General features: G+C 42.6%; 1 protein-coding gene across 1 annotated transcript in view; it reads right to left on the bottom strand.

The window, feature by feature from the left end:
- The window catches only part of ARFGAP3 (ADP ribosylation factor GTPase activating protein 3), a 73,401-nt gene that overhangs the window by 35,316 nt on the left and 13,492 nt on the right, over positions 1-24,593 (bottom strand). Inside the window, exons 3-9 of the mRNA XM_003419722.3 lie at positions 20,333-20,405; positions 18,592-18,723; positions 18,142-18,225; positions 9,382-9,469; positions 5,254-5,313; positions 3,871-3,917; positions 2,918-3,060 (exon numbers count right to left, since the gene is read on the bottom strand). Of these exons, the coding sequence (XP_003419770.2) occupies positions 2,918-3,060; positions 3,871-3,917; positions 5,254-5,313; positions 9,382-9,469; positions 18,142-18,225; positions 18,592-18,723; positions 20,333-20,405 (627 nt within the window). The remainder of the gene's footprint in view (positions 1-2,917; positions 3,061-3,870; positions 3,918-5,253; positions 5,314-9,381; positions 9,470-18,141; positions 18,226-18,591; positions 18,724-20,332; positions 20,406-24,593) is intronic.

Below are 24,593 nucleotides of genomic sequence, written 5' to 3'. Positions count from 1 at the left end.
CCATTAAAAGAACGAACTTGCAGAAGAATAACATTCTCATGTCTTAAGGATAAAACATTCGTAGCTTCTCTAGACCACTGCAGCACTGGTTTGGTGGTGACCTGAGTTGCAGTGGGTCTGAGCGGCAGTGACAGGGATTAAGACACAGTGGTGAAGTTGTTCTGACCAAGAGAAAAAACCCAGGAAATTGCCAGGGTGGGTTTCAAGTCAAATTCATGAAAACCCATCATGTGCCCCTTGCCTTTATGATGTATCAAACGGCTCCTGGTGAAGGGCAAACGCAGGCTGGCACTGCTTATAAAATTAGTACCCTAAGTCGGTGTGTTTTCATCCGTCTCCACCCACCTTACCTGGCGAAGGAACTGCTGCTTTCCACAGTCCAGCTCTGGTTTCCATCAGGCGTCTGATTTTACACACTCTGGGAAAACTCAAGGTAACCAATCACCTGTGATAACCCCTCCACCACCACCAACTCACGTGAGAGCAAACTGGACAGAGCCCACTGCCAAATACCAAGAGGAGCCAGTGAAACACTCAATTTAACTCTTCCCTTTTTCCAGGGTTAAACATCTAGCCTAATAAGAGAACATACAGTGAACTTTGTAACAGTACATTTTATGTAAAGCATATTTAACCTAAATACAGTTTAGTGCTGCCCCCTATGTTCTGTGAGCTGAATGACAATGAGAAAGGTCTGTCCGTTTCAAATCATCTCGGCTTACCTTGTGAATTCCACTTAGGGAAGTGTCAGAATGAGTAGTAAGAAATCATATTGACTGAGAACTTTCTACGTGCCAGGTGTTGTTCAAGGCGCTTTAAAGAGCATGACCTGTGTTAAGCCTCAAAACAGTCTCAAAAAATAGGTCCTATTATTTTCTTTTACTCGGAGTCTGTAGTGGAGCCCTGGTGGTGCAGTGGTTAAGAGCTCAGGCTGCTAACCAAAAGGTCAGCAGTTCAGATCCACCAGCCGGTCTTTGGAAACCCTATGGGGCAGTTCTGCTCTGTTCTATAGGGCTGCTATGAATCAACCCCATGGCAACAGGTTTGGTTTTTTATAGTCTGTAGTAACTCAAAACTAAAACTATGATAAAATACACAAGAAAATAAGAGAAAATGCCATACAAGTAAAATAAACATACATGTCAAACAGGAGCCAAGCTGGCTCTGCATTCTGTGTTCCATCTGCCCTACTTTCTCTGCTCCTGTGGTCTTTTATACCCAGCACACTCAGTCTCCAGGGGGCCGTATTTCCATTGTTTCCAACACAACTGAAAACTTCTCACGAGCCTTAAACGGCTACAGTCCATCCTTATTACTCGCGGATTCCGTATTTGAAATTTGCCTACTCACTGAATGTACTCAGAACCCCAATACCAATACCTGTAGTGCTTTTGCGGTCATTCGCAGACATGGGCAGGGTGATGAAAAATTGGGACGCTCTGCCTTGTTGCTTCAGCTCTCATATACTGTGAACAAGTGTCCTTTTTCTTCCCCCTGGTCTATTCAGTGTCACGTTTTTCGCATTTTTGTGCCTTTACTGTTTAAAATGGCCCCCGTACATAGCGCTGAGGGGCTGTCTAGTGCTCTAAGCGCAAGAAGGCTGTGCTGTGCCTTGCAGGGAAAATGTGCCTGTTAGATAAACTTCATTCAGGAATCAGTTACAGTGCTGTTGCTCCAAGTTCAATGTTAATGAAAAACCAAAACAAAACAAAACCTGTTGCCGCCAGGTTGACCCTGACTCATAGCGACCCTATAGGACCAATCAGAACTGCCCCATAGGATTTCCAAGGCTGTAATCTTTATGAGAGCAGATCGCCACCCTCCCTCCTGCAGAGCAGCTGGTGAGTCCCAATCACCGACCTTTCGGTTAGCAGCCGGCTGCTTAACCACTGCATTCTGCCTCTATGTATTGGCCTATTCTGGGCATTTTGTATCTATGGAATCATACAATACGCAGTCTTTTCTGTGGCTTCTTTTGCTTAGCATCATGTTTTCAAGGTTCATCCATGTTGTAGCGTGTATCAGCACATTTCTTTTTACAGCTAAATAATATCCCATTGTGGACAGACCACATTTGTTTATCCAGTCATCAGTCAAGGGACATTTAGGTTGTGTCCATTTTTTAGCTATTATGAATTATGCGGCTAAGGACACTTGTGTACTGTACAGGTTTTTGTGTGCACATATTTCTCTTTGATATTATACCTGGGAGTGTAATCGCTCGGCATGTGGTAACCCCGTTTAACGTTTTGAGGAACGGCCAGACTGTTTTCCGTAGCAGCTGTACCATGTTACACTGTCACCAGCAATGAATGAGGGTCCCAACTTCTCCACAACCTTGACGACGTTTGTTATTGTCTTTTGGTGGCACAGTACTTAGGTGCTCTGCTGCTCACCAAACGGCTGGTGGTTCGAACCTGCCAGCCACCCTGCAGGAGAAAGATGTGGCAGTCTGCTCTCGTACGGACTACAGACTTGGAAACCCTTCAGTGTAGTTCCACTCTGTCTTATAGGGTCATTGAGCTGGAATCAACTCTGCAATGGAGTTTTTGCTTAGTGGGTGTGAAGTGGGATCTCCTTATAGTCTTGACTAGCATTTCTCAAGTGACTGATGATGGCCAGCATCTTTTCGGGTGTCAATGCGTCTTGATACCAGTCTTTCTTTCCCTTCTTACTGACACCTCTTGGTCCTGCTCTCAGCTCCAGCTGGAACTGTTACTCCTCTCTCTAGCCACTAGTCTCTCCCTTCTAGTCCTTTCTCCACACCAATGCAATATTAGTTTTCTTCATAAAGTTAAATTCTGCACACGTACACACACACACTTAAAAATAATAATTGGCACTTGGAAAGCAAATCTCAGAGTTGTTTAATTAATAGTTTTCTTACTGAAAACGTATTACTATAAATTAAACTTACATTGATTCTTCCTTAGGCGCTGCCCGGGCCAGAAGGTCTTCCTGTTCCTTCATCTTATCTACAGCTTGGGCTTGTTTTTCAATTTCATTAAAGCTTTTACTCGCCAGTTTCTGGGCTCCCAAACTTCCTTTTTTGGCCCCAAGCTAGAAGATACGTAAGATTATAGTTTCCCCAAACGGTTTGAAAACTTTTGTACCACAGCTCACATTCATTATGGTTTACCGCAGGCCAGGCACTGTGACAGGCACTTCACAGGCGTTTTCTTGTGTGGTCCTCACAACTCTGTGAAGCTGGGATTATTATTATCCCCCGTTTATACAGATGAGGAAACTGAAGCTCATGCAAGTTATGTGACTTGGCTGAGATCACAGCCAGTAAGTGGCGAAGCCGGGATTCAAGCCCTAGCACCCACCTCCAGAGCCCACACATTTCAATTCCTCACTGCGTCTGAAAGCTTACCAGACAGCCCATTAGCCTCGCAAAACGTTAGCGCATATATAAACATAAACACAACTGAACCTCCCAGGGGGCCTTGGTTAATTTTATTTTTTTAGTGTTTTACGTAGACTGAAGAAATGTTGGAAACCCTGGTGGCACAGTGGTTAAGTGCTACGGCTGCTAACCAAAGGGTCGGCAGTTCGAATCCACCAGGCGCTCCTTGGAAACTCTATGGGGCAGTTCTACTCTGTCCTTACAGGGTCATTATGAGTCGGAATCGACTTGACGGCAGTGGGTTTTGGGGTGGGAAGAAATGTTATACACTTGGTCTAGAAAATATTCACTAAGTATTACATTCGCCTCAGTGAACAAAATACAACTCTTCATCAAAGCCACATTGATTATAACACGGCTCAAAAGAAAAAATGTAAATAAAGTAAAATGACAGAAGTGGCTTTCTTGAGAACAAGGTATTTCATAGCTGACACACCAAACACTGTACACATAATACTCACTCCTTTTTTAGCTTGATTTGGTTTCTTTTTAATGATAGAAGAAACCTCTGCCAAAAGACAAAAATAAAAAAGTCAGGCCACTAGAAATAATAAATAATTATTCTATTTTTAGTGCAGTCTTAAAAAATTTCTAAGATACTGAATGTTATTATTTACAAGACTCTCACAGTTTCCACACTCGTCTGTCACCCAGAAGACTCAAGTCTCCGAGTGTATTTTAGATTAACAGAACTTTGTCAAGACGGAGGACTCAGACACGCTCGAGCTGTAATTCGGTGCAGCGGACGCTGCACTGTCAGAGAGAACATGTTTTTTGAACACCACAGTGAAGAGAAAAAAATGGTCCGAGAGAGCAAGGTGGGAAGCCTGAGCTCACACTTTGGAGCTTTCTTGAGGAGCATTTTTTATGTCTATTAAAACAAACTTGCCAGTTAAAGTTATTTTATAATGCAAAGCCATCCAGGCGTTATGCATACAATTAAGGCAGCTAGTGGTGTGCTTTTTCACCTTCATGTACAGACTGGTTTTATCATATTAACCAATAAGAAATAGCCTATTATTTTATCATCAGTACTTTATAAATGACACAAAAATATATCATGCTTTTAGAGAAAGCTCCTTGAAAATCACCTTCTGGGTAAATTTTTATCATAGGTAGCATGTTCTGTTTTTAGAATTATGTTAAGAGACCCAGCAAGAATAAAGTCTTAATTTTTTTTTTTAACAAAGAAAAGAACATGTTTTAAGGGGAAAAGGCATCATAAAACCACAAACAACAAAAGATTAAAATCTTTAGCCCTAGTGAGAGAGTAACATCATTACATTTCAAGTGTGAAAAAGATATCCACAGCCACTTTCTTCCCGTCACTTTCTTTAGATCTGTACTGTCATGGTCACATAACTGCTCCCAACCCCTACCCGTCCAATACATGATGAGTGTGTCTGGGACATCCCTAATACTGTAGGTATTTTCATCCAGGCAGCTGCTTTCCAATGAATGCAATGCAATAAGCACCCATTTCAAATTATAATTTCCTAAAAGTGAAAAATGAAAGATTAAGTTCACTTCTTGTAAAATCAGAATGAGAAGAAAATGTTAAGAGTTCTTGAGTAAAGAGGAATGGTGAGGCTTTCTGTTGGGAACATAAACCAGCAAACCAAAGGCAGCGACAGCAATCTCAGGTAGGTATCCAGGCTGCTGTATTTTCTAGTCATCGAGTTGGCTGGAACTCAGCAGCATTTTTGGTTTAATAAAGTTTCACTAATAGATTTAGTCACGATGCTGTACTACTCTATAAATTATAAGACACCGAGGCAGGACACACAGACACTGCTCCTTCTTTTCTTAATGAGCTCACTCTTTAACCCAGAAGCCGTCATTACCTAAAGCAGCCTTGGTTGGCGCATTCAGACCTTCCACACTCGGTCCTTGTTCAGGTCCACCTGCAAGTGAAGCACACGGATGTCAATGCAGGAACCAGACTTGCCGACCTGCTTTTGAAGACATAATGCTCCGTACAACTTGCTCAATACGAGCATCTTCTCCAATGTTGTCAGAGGCCATCTTTCTTTTTAGCTCCATATTATATTTTAGCATTAGTAGAAATCTGATTTAAAAGGCCATTAAAACAACTGACAATAGTAACTTGAAAGATCAGATAGGAAACTTAGGGGCAGTGAGTTTATGTTAATGGGAGGAACAACTCAGAAAAGGAGGGTGAGAATGGTTGCACAACTCCAAGAGTGTAATCAACGTCACTGAACTGTACATGGAGAAACTGCTGAAATGGTGTATGTTTTGCGTGTATATTCATTCTCAACAACAACAACAACAAAAAAATTTAAGTCCATTAAAATAAACATATTTTTTATATAGTAGCTTTATACGTATAAATGCTACTGGTCTTTCTAACTAATATCGTTGGGAATTCTACCCGATGATCTGGTGTCTTGAAGTAACCTGAGATATCTGGTTCGTATGCAGACTATATACCCGGTGTTGGGTGTACTGGACTGTCAAAAGAACGAACAAATCCGTCGTGGACGAAGTGCAACCAGAATGCTCGTTGGAAGCAAGGATGGCGAGACTACGTCTCATATACTTTGGGCATGTTGTCAGGAGGGAGCAGTCCCTGGAGAAGGACATGAAGCTTGGTAAAGTAGAGGGTCAGGGAAAAAGAGGTAGACCCTCGATGAGCTGGATTGACACAGTGGCTGCAACGATGGCCTTAAGCACAACAATGATTGTGAGGATGGCGCAGGACTGGGCAGTGTTTCGCTCTGTAGTACGTAGGGTCGCTATGAGTCGGAATCAACTTGAGGGCACCTAACAACAACAACATTTATGTCACTATGTGGGAACTCTAACATATCAGGGATAGAAACCTAAATTTTCAGTTGCCAGAAAATCTGCCCTGTTTTCTAGTTTACCTAAAAAATGATCCTGGTTAGGAAATCTATTTAGCCTTCATTAAAAAAAAAAAGAAGAAGAAATTGTGCTATTTTTATTATTTTGTTACTTTAAAGATTAACTTTATTAAGGCATAATTTACATACACTTTAAGTGTATACTTTGATGAGTTGTGAAAAACCTATATATCTGTATAACCAATCACGGTATGGGGATTTCTATCACCCCAAAAAGTTCCCTCATGCCTCTCTGCAGTCAGTCTTCCCAACCCCAACCCCAGGCCCCATGCAACCAGAGGTCTGCTTTCTATCACTGTAGATGAGTTTTACTGATACTGTAATTTGACATAAATAAAATGTCAATAGGTACTCTTTTTGTTTGGCTTCTTTTACTCAGCATAATGTCTCTGAGATTCATTCATGTTGTTGTATGTATCGGTATTCATTTTTTATTGTTAAGCAGTATTCCAGTATACGAATATACTACAATTTGTTCATCCACGTACCGTTAATTAACATTTGTGTTCTTTCCAGTTTGGGGCTACTATGAATAAAGCCATTATGAACATGTGTCAACGAGTCCTTTTTTGGACATGTTTTCATTTCTCTTGAGTAAATACACAGGCATGAAATTGCTGGGTTACAATTTATGAGAAACTGTCACACTCTTTTCCAAAGCGGTTACAGTGTTTTACCTGTCCACCAGCAACGCATGAGAGTTCCAGGTGCTCCACAGCCTCACTAACATTTGGTACTGTCAGTCTTTAAAATGTAGCTCTTCTAAGGTCCCTGGGTGGTGCAAATGGTTAAGTGCTCAACTACTAGCTGAAAGGTTGGTGGTTCGAACCCACCCAGAGGTGCTCATAAGACAGGCCTTGCAATCTGTTTCTGAAAGGTCACAGCCTTGAAAACCCTATGATGCAGCTCTACTCTGCACACATGGAGTTTCCAGGAGTCAGAACTGACTCTACGGCAATAAAACAGCAATGGAGTGTAGGGGTTATCTCACCGGGGGCTTGTTTTTCAACTTCCTAGGAGGATGTGCTTATTAGCCATTTGTATATCTTTGGTTGAAAAGTATCTGTTCAAATCTTTCGCCAGTTTTTAACTGAGTTGTCTGTCTTCTTATTGTTCAACTGGAAGAGTTTTTTTTAATTTTTTTAAATCTATATTCTGGATACAAGTTCTTTCTCATACAGATTCTATAAGCATTTTAATGTTAGCAATTCTAAGGTCCCTGAGTGGTGTATAGTGGATTACCTGCTAGGGGCCAGGAACTGCTCTGGACCCTGAAAGACATCAGGGAACAAGAGCATACAAAGTGGAGGATTTCATGCCCCAGATCCTATTCGAGAAAATTATTTCTTCTCTTCGTAATCCTTCATCAAGACTGCACCGCGTCACCCAGAGCTAACAGATGAAATCGGGGTAAAGCCTTGTGACAACAGGTGCCCCTACTTAGCAGCTGCGTAAGAGAAACGCTGACGGAGAAGCGAGAGGAAAGTGCTGTTGCAGGCACGAGAGGACACAGAATTCTAAACGCTAAAATCTTTTAGAAGAAGCTCTTCAGGAAAAGTGTTTAAAAGACTAACATCTTATTCCGTATTTAGTTACCTTAGGTTTCTGCTAATAAAACAAACTGAGTCATCTGGCCGTTAGAGGTTAAATGTATCTTCCGTGACACGTACCCTTCAATCTCAAAGGCCTTTTATGCTCTGAAGTTGTCATGGTAACAACAGTCAAATTATCTTCTGTTCTTTTATAAGATACATAACCTACAGTCATTGTAGCATGATTCTAAGAAATGAAAAAGCTAAAATCCAGTTAGAGGTTTGTATACGTCTTCTTTGCAGGCATTTAAGGCCATGGGCATAAAAGATAAAAGGTGATAAAATCCCAGGCTGTGAATCACACAGAACCAGGCACGTCAGGGTTCCGTGCACATTAAGGCAACAAGCCTTTCGTCTGTATGTAAATGCAAAATATATCTCCCAGTTGATCATCTGTCTTGGCTTTAAAGTAATTTTTTAGAGCAGAAATGCTAAATTTGCATATAGGCAGATTTATTTATCTTTTCCTTTTATGAGACTTGAGTATGCATAGAAGGACCCTCCCTACTCCAGGATTACAGAAAAGCTCACCCACGTTTTCTTCTGGTACCGTCATATTTTCATGTTTTCTATTTAAGTCTTTGATCCAACTGAATTTAGTTTGGTGTAAGGAGTAAGGAAGGAATTCTGTTTTATTTTATTTTTTCCCAAAATGCTGGACAGCTGTCCCAACTCCATTTACTGAATAATCCACTCCTCTGCACGATGTGAGAGGTTCTTATCCTGACCACTGACACGCCTGCTCCTGTACCAGTAAAACGAGAAACAGGAACTCTAAAATTGGGTTTTGGCTGGAAATCTCAGACACTCCCATCTTTATGCCTGTAATTCAAGATAAAAGAAGCCGCTGTTATTCTTTACAACATTCTCCATGGCTCCACTTTCAGATAGTGCTGAAAGCCTGTCTCACGGTGTCACACACCACAAGTTTGTCAACAGTTACATTCTTGTTGGTAATTCCCAACAGCATTCTCACTAAAATAAAGATGTTCAGTTTTAAAACAGAAAGAGTTAGCTTCTTGATCCGTGTTATTCATATAAGTGATTTTTAAAACTTGAGCAATATAGATATATTTATAATAAATACAATCCTACAATAAAGAAAGTCACCAAATGTGAATCATTAGATACAACTATCTATAGAATGGTTTTTTTCCATTGAAATCTCATTTTCTGATTATAAAAGTAACACTTACTCATAAAAATGCAACCACGTCAGAAATGTATCAAGCAGAAAGTCAAAATCCTCAGTAATTTCATTCTACAATTAACAATTTGGTATGCTCCTTCCAGAACGTTTTCTCTGCGTATGTTTTTGCTTCTGTTTTTACAAAAAAGGAGATCGTATTCCATGTTCAGTAACCTTTTCTCCCCACTGTACCATCTATCACGGACCTCCTTCCCCGTCAACATACAAAGCGCTACGTTTCTAGCTGCACTGTAGGCCACTGGATCACATAATCGCATTGTATGGAAGTTCTAAAGACTCTACCTTCGTTATTTTCTGGAGTGGTTTCCACGGCCTTTGGCGTCGAAGACAACAGTTCTGGCTGTGCTGATGCCCAGGCTGTGCCACTCACCTGAAGCAAGGTCATTGGCAAACAAAGCAAGAAAGCAATCATCAAAAACAAGTCCAAGCAAGGGGGAAAGCCAACAATTTCAATAGTCGCCTTCTGAGTTTACCTGCCTGAGTGGGAAACCAAATGAAGTCAAACCAAACCCACTGCCACTGAGTAGATTCCAACTCATAGCGATCCCACAGGACAGAGTAGAACTGCCCCAAAGGGTTTCCTAGGGGTGGCTGGTGGATTTGAACTGCCGACCTTTTGGTTAGCAGCCAAGCTCTTAACCACTGTGCCAAAAGAGCTCCAATATTAAAACACGTCTATTCTTAAATCTCTGTATCAATGCTCAAATTCCTTATTTTTCCTCTTTTCTTTTTTAAATAAAATTATTATTTTGGAATAATTTTAGGCTTACAGGAAACTTAAAAAGATAGTACAGGGCTTTTCCATATACCTTTCTTCACCCAGCTTCCCCTAGTGTTAACGCACTCGTGGCACATTTGTCAAAATTAAGAGATTATCAATGGTACCATACTATTAACTAAACTCCAGACTTTATTTAGATTTCCCCAGTTTTTCCATGCATGTCCTTTTTCTGTTCCAGGATCCAATATAGGATCCCACAGCTGTCATGTCTCCTCTGGTCTGTGACAGTCTCTGTCTTTCCTTGTTTTTCACGACCTTGAAACTTTTGAAGAGTGCTCGTCAGGTACTTTGTAGGCTGTCCTTCAAGTGGGTTTGTCTGATGTTTTCTCATAATTAGACTGGGTTTGGGGGAAGAATACCACTGAAGTGAGGTGTCCTTCTTGTTGCATCATGTCAACATGGCTTATCACTAGTGATGTTAACTTTGGTCAACTTGGTTAAGGTGGTGACTGCCAGTTTTCTCCACTGAAAAGTTGCCATTTTTCCCTTTCCATATTCTAGCCTTAGGAAGCCAGTCACTAAGTCCAGTTCACAATCAAGGGGAGAGGAGTTAAACTCCACCTTTTAAAACCAAAAACTTGACCTGTTGCCATCAAGTCAACTCTGACTCATAGCGACCCTAGGGGACAGAGCGGAACTGCCCCATAGGGTTCCCAAGGAGTGGCTTGTGGATTCGAACTACTGATCTTTTGGTTAGCAGCTGTAGCTCACCTGTAGCTCTTAACCACCGTGCCACCAGGGCTCCCAAACCTCTTAAAGGAGGGATTATCTATATATTGTTGTGTTGTTGGGTGCTGTTGAGTCGACTCCAACTCATAGCTACTGTATGTGACAGAGTAGAAATGCCCCATAGGGTTTTCTTGGCTGTAACGTTTTTGGGAGTAAATAGCCATAACGATTTCTCCTGCGGAGCCATTTGGTGGGTTCGATCCACCAACCTTCTGGTTAGCAGCCAAACATTTAACCATTGTGCCACCAGGGCGTCTATCTATATACTAAATATATGATAACCCCAACCCTAGCCCATCTACGTAGTTGTTTATTCAATCATTTGTTTATATCAGTATGCACTCATAAATATTTATTTTATTCTTTGGGTTATAATCCCATTTATCATTATTTATTTTGTTTTGTTCAAACTGCTCCAGCTTTGATTATTGAGAGCACTTTCAGATTGGTCCCTCAGTTCTTCTGACGTGCTCCCCGCCACCATTTTTCTTTTAAAGCACTTTTTTACTTGCTAGCACTACAAGATGCTCCAGGTTCATCTTTCCTTTTTCCTGTCCCAACCCTAGAATTTGCAATTTCTTCTAGATTCCTTTTATTGGAGAAGGATACGTAGGTACCAAGATCTGGGTGCTGAGTGTGTTTGTTGTACTGCAGTGTCACTCCTTCTAGGCTCTCTCAATAGACACAGCTGATGTTGTATATATATATATATAAGGTATATTTACATACATGTATTTCCTGTGTGCAGATGTGTACACAAACCCATGTATACATAAATATCTGTAATTAGTTCTCTATCTGCAGTCCTCGTGGTGCGGTTCTCTACCTCTGCGCATATGTGTATACACACCACAATAAACATAAATTCATACTAAAATCTCCAACTCTAATCCATACCACAGTGTTCTTATTTCTCTTCTTTTTTTAAGCCCACCATCTCTACTCCTAACATTTCTCAGCTGCTAATCATGCATATTTTATATCTAGTTCTATGTTAAACAGTAGTAACAGATCACAATAAGATATAATCTATTACCTACTTTGAAAAAGTCTTATACACTGTATTATTTTCCATAAGACTTCTATAGAATGTGGGGATGACAATCCCCCCATGGTGTTTTTGGCAGGATTATTTGTCACAAGGAACACAGAGCACCTCACCAATACCTGCAAATGCTCAATGTGATATGATTTTCCTCTTCCCCTGATTATGCTTTCTAACACCCACGTATCTGTCAGTTGTGTGTTGCTGTGATGCTAGAAGCTATGCCACCGGTATTCAGATACCAGCAGGGTCACCCATGGAGGACAGGTTTCAGCTGAGCTTCCAGACTAAGACCAACAAGGAAGAAGGATCTGGCAGTCTGCTTCTGAAAAGCATTAGCCAGCAGAAACCTTAAGAATAGCAGCGTAACATTGTCTGATATAGTGCTGGAAGATGAGCCCCCCAGGTTGGAAGGCACTCAAAATACAACTGGGGAAGAGCTGCCTCCTGAAAGTAGCGTCGACCTTAATCACATGGATGGTGTAAAGCTTTCAGGACCTTCATTTGCTGATGGGGCACGACTCAAAATGAGAAGAAACAGCTCCAAACATCCATTAATAATCGGAACCTGGAACGTACAAAGTATGAATCTAGGAAAATTGGAAATTGTCAAAAATGAAATGGAAAGCATAAACATTGATATCCTAGGCATTAGTGAGCTGAAATGGACTGATACTGGTCATTTTGAATCGAACAATCATATAGTCTACTATGCTGGGGATGACAACTCGAAGAGGAATGGTGTTGTATTCATCGTCAAAAAGAACGTTTCAAGATCTATCCTGAAGTACAACGCTGCCAGTGATAGGATAATATCCATATGCCTACAAGGAAGACCAGTTAATACGACTATTATTCAAATTTATGCACCAACCACTAGGGCCAAAGATGAAGAAACGGAAGATTTTTATTAGCTGCTGCACTCTGAAATCGATTGAACATGCAATCAAGATGCGTTGATAATTACTGGCGATTGGAATGCGAAAGTTGGAAACAAAGAAGAAGGATCAGTAGTTGGAAAATACGGCCTTGGTAACAGAAACAATGTCGGAGATGGAATGATAGAATTTTGCAAGACCAACGACTTCTTCATTGCAAATACCTTCTTTCACCAACATAAATGGCGACTATACACGTGGACCTCACCAGATGGAACACACAGAAATCAAATTGTCTACATCTGTGGATAGAGAAGATGGAAAAGCTCAATCTCATCAGTCAGAACAAGGCCAGGGGCCGACTGTGGAACAGACCATCAATTGCTCACATGCAAGTTCAAAAAAAAATTTTTTTTTTTTTTTTTAGTTCAAGCTGAAACTGAAGAAAATCAGAGCAAGTCCACAAGAGCCAAAATATGACCTTTAGTATATCCCATCTGAATTTAAAGACCATCTCAAGGAGAGATTTGACGCATTGAACACTAGTGACTGAAGACCAGACAAGTTGTGGAATGATATCAAGGACATCATCCATAAAGAAAGCAGGAGGTCACTGAAAAGACAGGAAAGAAAGAAAAGACCAGAAAGAAAGAAAAGACCAAGATGGATGTCAGAGGAGACCCTAAAACTTGCTCTTGAGTGTCGAGCAGCTAAAGCAAAATGAAGAAATGATGAAGTAAAAGAACTGAACAGAAGATTTCACAGGGCCTCTCGAGAAGACAAAGTAAAGTATTATAATGACATGTGCAAAGAGCTGGAGATGGAAAACCAAAAGGGAAGAACGCACTCGGCGTTTCTCAAGCTGAAAGAACTGAAGAAAAAATTCAAGCCTCGAGTTGTAATAGTGAAGGATTCCATGGGGAAAATATTAAACGATGCAGGAAGCATCAAAAGAAGATGGAGGAACACACACAGAGTCATTATACCAAAAACAATTAGTCTATGTTCAACCATTTCAAGAGGTGGCATATGATCAGGAACCAATGGTACTGAAGGAAGAAGTCCAAGCTGCTCTGAAGGCATTGGTGAAAAACAAGGCACCAGGAATTAATGGAATATCAATCGAGATGTTTCAGCAAACAGATGCAGCACTGGAAGTGCTCACTCGTCTATGCCAAGAAATGTGGAAGACAGCTTCCTGGCAAACTGACTGGAAGAGATCCATATTTATGCCTATTCCGAAGAAAGGTGATCCAACCAAATGTGGAAACTATAGAACAATATCATTAATATCACACACAAGCAAAATTTTGCTGAAAATCATTCAAAAACTGCTGTAGCAGTATATCGACAGGGAACTGCCAGAAATTCAGGCTGGTTTCAGAAGAGGACGTGGAACCAGGGATATCATTGCTGATGTCAGATGGATCCTGGCTGAAAGCAGAGAATACCAAAGGATGTTTACCTGTATTTTATTGACTATGCAAAGGCATTCGACTGTGTGGATCATAACAAATTATGGATAACACTGAGAAGAATGGGAATTTCAGAACACTTAATTGTGCTCATGAGAACCTTTACATAGATCAACAGGCAGTTGTTCAGACAGAACAAGGGGATACTGATTGGTTTAAAGTCAGGAAAGATGTACGTCAGGGTTGTATTCTTTCACCATACCTACTTAATCTGTATGCTGAACAAATAATACGAGAAGCTGGACTATGTGAAGAACGGGGGATCAGGATTGGAGGAAGACTCATTAATAACCTGTGTTATGCAAATGACACAACCTTGCTTGCTGGAAGTGAAGAGGACTCGAAGCACTTACTAATGAAGATCAAAGACCACAGCCTTCAGTATGGATTACACCTCAACATAAAGAAAACACAAATCCTCACAACTGGACCAATGAGCAATATCACGGTAAATGGAGAAAAGATTGAAGTTGTCGAGGATTTCATTTTACTTGGATCCACAATCAACAGCCATGGCAGCAGCAGTCAAGAAATCAAAAGACGCATTGCACTGGGCAAATCCGCTGCGAAGGACCTCTTTAAAGTTGAAGAGCAAAGATGTCACCCTGAAGACTAAGGTGCGCCTGACCCAAGCCATGGTATTTTCAATCGCATCATATGCATGTGAAAGCTGGACAATGAATAAGGAAGACCGAAGAAGAGTTGACGTCTTTGAATTGTGGTGTTGGTAAAGAATATTGAATATACCATGGACTGCCAAAAGAAGGAACAAATCTGTCTTGGAAGAAGTGCGGCCAGAATTTTCCTTAGAGGCAAGGATGGCGAGACTGTGTCTTACATACTTTGGACATGTTGTCAGGAGGGATCAGTCACTGGAGAAAGACATCATGCTTGGCAGAGTACGGGGTCAGCAGAAAAGAGGAAGACCCTCAACGAGGTGGATTGACACAGTGGCTTCAACAATGAGCTCAAGCGTAACAACGACTGTAAGGATCGTGCAGGACCAGGCAGTGTTTCGTTCTGTTGTGCATGGGGTCGCTATGAGTCGGGACTGACTCGACGGCACCTAACAGCAACAACAACACCACCCGATGAGGTTACAGCAACTGAGTTTTCCATTGTAGAAGGTCAGACAGCTAAACACCAGGCAAAACCAGGAATAGGAGCCAGAATGATTCTGAACCTTGTGCTTCTTGAACCCTGCCTACCTTCCCCACAGGGCTGCTCAGAGGATCAAACAAGATCATGTTATGAGGAAAATATTTTATAATCAGCAGTGAGCTCATCAAATGTTAGTTACTACTACTACTACTACTACTACCAGCAAACAAAATTCCTTAGTGCCTATGCGCATACATGTGTTGTTGTCATGTACCACTGAGTCGATTCCAACTCACAGTGACCCTATGGGACAGAGTAGAATTGTCCCATAGGGTCACCAAAGAGTGGCTGGTAGATTGGAACTGCCAACTTTTTGGTTAGCAGCACCAGGCCTATATATAATTGACACATAGACAAAACTTGAACATGCTGGAGTTCAAAGGGAGTGTGCTTAGGTAGGATGAAGGCACAAGCTGATGACGTTAAAATCCAAAAATGAAGAACTGATATGGAAGCTTTTAGGTCACTTTATCTAATTTTAATCTTTCATTATAAAATCCCTTCTCTTCAGGATTCTAACTAGCTGAACTACACAAAAAGCAAGCTCTCTCCTTTATATGGAGATTCAAACACAAGCAGCAACTACCCAATTAAGGGGTTATTTTTCCATTCCCTCCCCTAGCCTGTTGACACTGAAAGAGGATGTTGAGTCATTGGGCAGCCCGGAGAGGTCTTCCTCTGCCTCTGAATCACCTGGGCACTTGTTAACAATGCTCCTGGCCTGCCCCGTCTGCGCCCCAGGGCATCAGTGGATAAATGCAGGTGAGGTGGGGAGGGCATCGGGAACTGGACAGTTTGAAACTAAGGCAAACTTAAACTTGAGAACCATCGAATTAATTCATGGAATTTGGTCTCATTAGTTCAAAATAATAAAAATGAAAGTTCTAAAATGTCTCTTTTACTGAGACTTCATGGGGGACCTGATTTGTGTTAAGCTTGTTACTTTTTTTGTTGTTGTTGTTACTTTATTAGAATAGACAAGTCAGCAAAACTGAAGTACGTGAGGATTAAGCCCTGGATGGTGCAAACGGTTAACACATTGGACCGCTAACTAAAAGGCTGGAGGTTTGACTCCACGCAGCGGCTTCTCAGAAGGAACGCCTGGTGGTCTGCTTCTGAAAAACCAGCCACCGGAAATCCTGCGGAGCACAGCTCTACTCCGACACACACGGGTCACCAGGAGTCACATCGACAGGGCAGCAATTGGTTAATCTTTTCTTTAAGAAAGGAATTTTTGAAACACTCTAGTCTCCCCTGCTAACAGAAAGGTTGGTGGGTTGAGCCGACCCAGAGGCTCCGTCATCTGCTTCCATACAGAATACAGCCAAGAAAACCTTAGGGGGCAGCTCTACTCTGTAACAGACGGTCGCTGTGACTCGATGGTACCCAATGACAAGTCTCCTCTAGGGTATAACTCCGTGGGGCAGAAACCACGTATATTGTGTTCAACGTTTCTTGTCCAGTTTTTACACCATGCCTGGCACACAGGAGAAAATATTTGCTGCATAAACAAGTGTTTTTCTAACGAGCCTTTATGTTCCGCTCCTCTCTTTTTTGATAACTGTTTCTGGTGTGGGTTACTGTGCTAATGATAACTTGTATGTGCAAAGTATTATAGCAAAAAAAAAATCAAGGTTTAGCAATTTATACAATTTTAACTTTAAAATTGTTTAAAGACTGGACTGAGTAGCAGTTAAGCAAACAGAGCCCACACTCCACAGGGGCTGGGAGGAGGCAGGGCAGCCAACAGAACATCTGAGGCACCGGTTGGGTTGGCTCACTTTTTCCTAAAGGGCTAGACAATAAATATTTCAGGCTTTGCAAACCTTACATTCTGTCTTAACCACCCAACTCTGCAATTTAATGCAAAAGCAGCTATGGCAATATATAAATAAATGAGTGTAGCTGTCTAATAAAACTTTATTCACAAAAACAGGTGGCAAGCTGAATTTGGAGCTATGCTAACATTTACCCTGTTCAGCACTATCTCCTAGTTCACAGAGACCACAGCCACAATGTGCCCAACCCTGATCCAAGTAATTTGGGGAAACCCCAAGGAGAGACTGGAGATTGCTGTCATTGCTGCTCTCGGACCACAAGGATGAAGATGATGATACTAACAGCAAGGCTAACTCTGTGTCGGTCCCTGGATAGCACAGTTAACACACTCAGCTGCTAATCAAACGGCTGGAGCTTAATCCACCCAGAGGTGCCTTGGAAGAAAGGCCTAGAAATCTACTTCCAACAAACCAGCCACTGAAAACCCTACAGAGCAGCTCTACTCTGACACGAATGGGGTCGCCATGAATCAGAGTTGCCTCAGCAGCAGCTGGTAGGTAACTCTGTGCTAGACACTAGGTACCTTTACCTGCACTCACTCGTTCAGTTCTCACAACAGCCTTGAGACACGCTCTATGCACACAGCTATGTGGGGCACTGAGATTCTAACCCCTACTAAAATTTGGGTTTTAAAAAACCCGTCTGCATTCTTCATCAGTTTCACAGCTCTGAACTGAACTGTAGCAGACTGCTGTTAATAATTTCAGATGGGCACGTGGCTTCCAGATACAGACTACCTTTCCCAGCATGCCTCGGCTGCTAGTGATAGACAGGCATCTAAAATCTGGCCAGTAGGATACGAACAAGGGTGACGTGTGTTATCTCTAGACTTTTTCCACAAAAGGATGGGCGCTTGCTTCCCGGAAGGTTTGTCCTCTTTCCGTTGTCTGGGAAAGGTCCTGACCTGGAGCATGGAAACCATTTGAGGTAAACAGCAAAATCCCTCAGCCAGCCCTGGCCAGCCTACCTCTGGACCTTTGATGAGAAATTAATTTCTGTCTCGTTCAAGTGCCTTAATCTTGGGGTTGTTTGTTACAGCAGCTTAGCCTGTATCCTAACTGATACATTTTGAACGTACCCTCTTTAAGTGCCAGAGAAAGTACACTTTAAAATTATGTGAAGTGTAATACATACCTCAGGAGAAACATGAGAGGCAAAAAAATCTTCCTCTTTTGGTGGCGGGGACAGAGATGGGACTGCACAACTATCAAGCCACAGCTAGAACAAAAACATCAACAATGTTTAGCATGTCACCTGGCTACAAAGGGCTTTCTTTCATAGTCCTCACTCCCCTCCTGGACACCCGATTGCTAAAGATTGGTATTTCCCATTAGTGTAGAAGCAGTAATCCACCTGCAGAGGGCCTCTGAGCACACCGGAATAACATACGGACCCAGGAACGTGTGCCTCCAAGCCTTGAGGAAGTCGAGTACCCCAGATCCACAAACCATTTCTGAAGAGAGAAGATCAGGGGCTTCCTATCTAAGTGCAGGTTCCAAAGTAGAAGGTCCAGGATAAAAACCATTTTGTCTACCGAAAGGAACACACCGCGTGATGAGGCCCTCCAACGTGCCCGGGACTCACATCGGTGCCGTGCTTCCGAGTTGCCTGGGAGGCGAGAGATCTGACCCTCTCCCTGTAAAGCTGGGCGGTGCGGCTGTTGTACTTGGCGTTGGTGTCATTCGTGGTACACCCGTGTTGGTGGAAAAAGGAAGACTGCAGAAGGAAAGCACGCTGATTAATGGAAATACCATGTTAAATCTAACATGATGACGAAAATGTTACTTCATGTCTAAAACCCAGTGCTGCCAAGTCGATTCCGACTCATAGCGACCCTACAGGACAGAGTAGAACTGCCCCACAGAGTTTCCAAGGAGTGCCTGGCGGATTTGAACTGCCGAGTTCTTGGCTAGCAGCTGTAGCACTTAACCACTACGCCACCAGGGTTTCCACTTCATGTCTACAAGGGATATTTTTAAATACTAGTGAAAACCAAAATAATTTAAGACTTTTTTAAACATAAAAAGATGTAAAGTAAATTTTTCCTTGCAAAAACGGGATTCTCTCTGCAGATGCAATAATATTTTCGTAAAGCTGGACATGAGGGTGCATTATAAAACAAAACATCTGGTCCTTTATCTCTCCATTAAGCCAAAAAGGTTGAGAAACAGTGATCTAAGGGAATATGATATGTTAGAAACTAATATTTTACACTTGCAATTTTAATTTTAAATATTTAATAGATGGTAGACTCATAATTTTTATTTGAAATGTATGTAAATTTGATTTCTTATACTTTGAATGGTTACCAGCATGTTTAAGGAATCCCCATTTATTCAATCTATACTATTTTAACATTAAAAACAAACCAAACCCGTTGCTGACGAGTCAATTCCAACTCACAGTGAACCTACAGGGCAGAGTAGAACTGCCCCACAGGGTTTCCAAGGACGTCTGGTGGACTTGAACTGCCAACCTTTTGGTGAGCAGCCGTAGCTCTTAACCACTGCGCCACCAGGGTTTCCTTAACATCATAAAGAGGGTGTAAGTTGTCTGGAAGGTTTTGCTGGCTAGATCTGTAAGGCCGCCAGTCTGGCATTTGAAAGGTTTGAGAGAAGCATATATATTTAATTTGTAAATGCAGTTTAAAATGCTTGAAGATTCTTAATTAGGTTTGTAAACAGGGCTAAGAGAACCTGGTCTTTTAAAACGATAAGCTAACTGAACATTTGAAAACTTAACTTTAACATAGAAATTACTAAGTTTATAAATGAATTTGCAAGATTTCTACGCCGTATTTGAGGATTTGAGGACGTTTTTCTAACGTGCAGATTTAATCCATTAAATATTCATTCAAATGCAAGTAGCTGTGAGCCCCCCACTCTACACAAGGAGATCACCCTCAGGTATAAAAGTCTGCTCTTAAGGAGAAGCCTCCTGGCTCCTCCGTGTCACCACGTCCCCGTTTATTTTCTTATTTCTTAATTTTCTTCTTACCACCACCTATTCTTTATTTGCTTCTTTAGTTACTTTCTGACAGTCTCTGCCTGTACGAGAGGACCTCGCTGGTCTTGTTTGTCACTGCGTCCCCAGCACCTTGCCCAAAGCTCCGTGTTTACTGGGCGTTTGCTAAACAGTTGAGTAAACAGGTCCAAGGCCCATCACGAGCTTTCTGTCACAGCATCTTACAGCGGTGGGTGGCCCACGCCTGCTCCGTAAGATTCCTGGGCTAGAAACTGCTGACATTTATAAAGCCAGGCGGTCACATACAAGCGCTGAACTTCTTTACGCGGGAGGGAAAATGACAAGTCTGAGAGGAACTTACTGCATTAGCGTTTCCTCCAACCTGCATGCATCGCAGCTGAAACCAGGACCAGTTAGAATCCAGCTCTGTCGATCTAAACAGGAAGAACAGGCTTAAGTGTTAATACTTTTCTTCCCCAGAACCAAACCTCTGAGCTTTTGAGAACAACATTTCCTTGATCTTCAGGACCCTGGGGAACCCTAAGTTTATGTTAACAGGACACATGCTTCCAGAATGCTAGGACTATAGAGGAGATGACGGCTGGTGGGAGCAGCTCCTGGCGCCCCATCTTCCCTACAGCCAATGCTCCGAGAGCCCCGAGGGCCTGCTCTCCTCCATGCATGACCATAGGCAGGCCACGCCAGGCCAGGACATCCCAGGCAGGCCACGCCAGGCCAGGACATCCCAGGCAGGCCACGCCAGGCCAGGACATCCCAGGCAGGCCACGCCAGGCAGACCACACCAGGCCAGGCCTGGCTAGCAGCACTTCTGCTGCCCTGACTCTAGTCAGCCGTCCCTTCTGGGGCACGGGGACATGACCCACAGCTTGGTGGCAATCTGAACAACTGCCAACTCTTCGCCTCTCGTTCTTGGGGGTTATGTAAAATGTGGTAGTGTGTCCCCACTCAAGATAGACGTACTGTTTGGATTTTTTCAGGTCAGCTATCCACTTGTCCAATTTAACCACTAATAAGAGCCTGGAGGGTGCCCATGCTCTTATCAACAGGTGGATGGGACCGACCCCAACATCATCATCGACAGGGAGGGGAGACAACTCAGGATTTAATGCTCCTGAAGTGACAGCTGCAGGTGCCTCCTGCCCCCGCCACACCTTCTGCCCTACTGATGTCCCCTCTGAGATCAAATCAGAGCGTGGTAAAGGCCGTAACTGCAGATGCCAACAATGAAAATGTACCAAGTGATCACTGCAATGCAGGAGCTGACCAGTGCAACATTGTTGCAGGTCTTCACACTGATCCGGAAACATGAACAAAACGCAGGGCTATTCTGTTATTCTGTTAGTCCCAGGCTAAGGTAAAGGTTAAGACCCTCAACGAGATGGACTGACACCAATGGCTACAGGACCAGGCAGTGTTTCGTTCTGTTGTACGTAGGGTCCCCCACTCGTCTGTCAGTGTGTCATGCTGTGGTGTCTTGCATGTTGCTGTGATGCTGGAAGCTATGCCACCAGCATTTCAAATACCAGCAGGGTCGCCCTTGGTGGACAGGTTTCAGCTGAGCTTCCGGACTAAGACAGACCAGGAGGAAGGTCCTGGTGGCCTACTTCTGCGCAGCAGCAGAGCACTGTCTGATACGGTGCTGCAGATGAGCCCCTCGGGTTGGAAGGCCACAGGTATTCAGATTTGCTGATCTGCCTTAGAGGAGCCCTGGTGGCACAGTGGTTAGGTGCTTGGCTCCTAACCAAAAGGTCAGCAGTTCAAACCCACTTTCCTCTATGTGGCAGTCCGCTTCCGTAAGAATTTATAGCCTTGGAAACCCTGTGGGGGAGTCCTACTTTGTCCTGCAGCATCACTGTGAGTCAGATTTGACACAGTGGCAACAGGTTTTTTTTCAATGTGCCTTACAACTTTTGGTTCTCAACTATCTTTTTAAAGGAAATAAAGCCAAACATTTCTTTCCCTAGATTTCTTAGAAGTGAAGGTAAAAACTAAAAACTAACTGCCCTTGAGCTGGGCTGACAGGAACACTCTGTATCACAACACTGGAGTTTCAACACAAAACGTCTGATGACTGTGGACTCTGAAGACGGACTTCTCACATCTGCAATACGGTCAGCCTTCAGGAGAAACCTGAAATGCTCATCGGTGCCCTTCCTAGAGAGAAGATCATCCACCGTAGGTAATTTCTCATCTTCCCTTAAACTCTGCCCAATTTTCCAACCAGAAGTAGATATAGGACTCCCACAGCGCGTTGTTTCCATCTCTTGTACGGCACTTTACAGTCTATCTTATTTACGTATATATTTAATCCTGTCCTGACCCCACCCCAACAAAATGAATGCAGGAATTAGATCCTAGTTCCTTTAATAGGCTCATGAAATACTGAAAAGTGAACTTGAGAAGAAACAGAGCTAGAGGGAGAGGAAAACCCTGAGAAACGGATACCACAGAAACTAAGGTAAGGTGTTTCCAGCACTGGGAGGCGGTGGGCGGGGAGGCCAGTTCTATGCAGCCCACTCTGGCAGTCAGCTCCCAAAGCAGCTTGCCATGTCCCTGGACTCCTAACCTGCCTTCCTCTTTCTGCTTGGCAAAACCATAATTTATGTTTTTTCCTTTGTAAAATTATCAACTTGAAATTCTACTTAAAAAAAAAAAAACCTTCTATTTAAATAAAAAAAAAACTTTTTTTTTTTTAATTTAAATAAGCATATCATCCATGCCTCACAACTGGACCAATAAACAACATCATGATAAACGGAGAAAATGCTGACGTTGTCAAGGATTTCATTTTACTTGTATTCACAATCAATGCCCATGGAAGCAGCAGTCAAGAAATCAAATGACATACTGCATTGGGCAAATCTGTTGCAAAAGACATCTTTCCAGTGTTAAAAAGCAAAGACATCACTTTGAGGACTAAGGTGCACCTGACCCAAGCCATGGTATTTTCAATCGCCTCATATGCATGGGAAAGCTGGACAATGAATACAGGAGACTGAAGAAAAATTAATGCCTTTGAACTATGGTATTGGTGAAGAATACCGAACACAACATGGGCTGCCAGAAGAATGAACAAATCTGTCATGGAAGAACTACAGCCAGAATGCAAGAAGGAGAGTGAGACTTTGTCTCATGTACTTCGGACATGTTATCAGGAGGGACCAGTCCCTGGAGAAGGACATCATGCCCGGTAAAGTAGAGGGTCAGTGAAAAAGACCCTCAACGAGATGGATTGACACAGTGGCTGCAACAGTGGGCTCAAGCATAACAACAATTGTGAGGATGGCGCGGGACCGGGCAGTGCTGTACACAGGGTCACTATGACTCGGAACCAGCTCTGTGACACTGAACAACAACAACAACATCCATGCCAAAGTGTTAACAGTATTTATTCCTAGGAAATGGGCTGCATGTCTGTATGTGTGTGTGAGAGAGAGAGTGTGTGTGTGTATGTGCCCCTGTGTGTACATGTCTGTGTGTGTGTACATGTCCGTGCGTGAGTGTGTGTGTGCATATGTGTGTGGGTGTGCGTGTGTGTTGGGAGAGGCAGGAGGGTAAAGAGAGGGTGCTACAGGAGAGACTTTGACTTATTACTTTGGGACAGCTGTGATTTTTTTTCCCCAATAAGCTAGTGTTTGTGTTTTTTAAAAAATCAATAAAATTGTTTAAACAGCAGCCTGCCCACAAAACAGAAAAACACAAAACTTTTCTTATCATTGACTTTCTCTTCGTCCAAATCCTAGGCTGCTGCCCTCCGGTTGCACAGCGATTTTTAATACGGTTGTTTTTGAAGAATTTATAAGTGCTGTGATTCATACATTTATATTCATCCGACTTTTGGGGCCAGTGATTAAATGTGACACAGCACCAAATACACCCTGATGTCTAGCCTCTGCAGGCGCTAGGCCAATCTCCTTCCCTCAACTGTGGGACAGGTCGAAAAACCACCAGCCTTCCCGGGATGGCTCTAAGGGGCAGGGTGCTTTAGTGGTGAGGAAAGGGAGGACCCGGTTATTATGGGAGTGGCTGGCAGAGAGGAAGAGGGAGAGAACACAGTGAAGAGAGGAAGGAAGAGAACAAGTCAGGTAGTGCCACCAGGCCAGCTTCATCGGCTCTCCGCAGAGTGGGTGACCGAGTAGTAACTGGTTATAATGGACCTGGGAAAAACAAAGTACTTCAAAATAAAGTTGCCATGGCAACAAAACCCCTCCACATTTAGAAAGGAAACAAGGACAGGATAGCGCATTAAAAATACTCTGTCTGGAACGAGAGCCCAAGAAAAAAGAAAGGGTGAAAAGAAACTGAAAGATATTCTGAAAGCAGTGAGAACACAAAGGACAACTTCCTTTTCTAGGCAATGATCTGTAGAGCTATATGACTGCAAACATTTAGCAGATCACGCTTTTACAAATCATCTCTGGGAAAAGAGCTCTACATATCAGGAGAGTTCTTTTTAATAAGTTAATGTATTAAAAAAGAGCAGTATGCCGTGATTATCACTGTATAGTTTTTGTGCTATCAGACAAAATATCACATTCTGGATTATAATGGACTTTATCCTACAGAAGCGAATGCTCTTGTATAGTGATCATGTTGTATCA

This window comes from Loxodonta africana, chromosome 4 (assembly GCF_030014295.1).
Source record: "Loxodonta africana isolate mLoxAfr1 chromosome 4, mLoxAfr1.hap2, whole genome shotgun sequence".
NCBI lineage: Eukaryota > Metazoa > Chordata > Mammalia > Proboscidea > Elephantidae > Loxodonta > Loxodonta africana.
The sequence above is the reverse complement of the archived record's forward strand: the minus strand, read 5'-3'. Positions and strand labels throughout refer to the sequence as shown.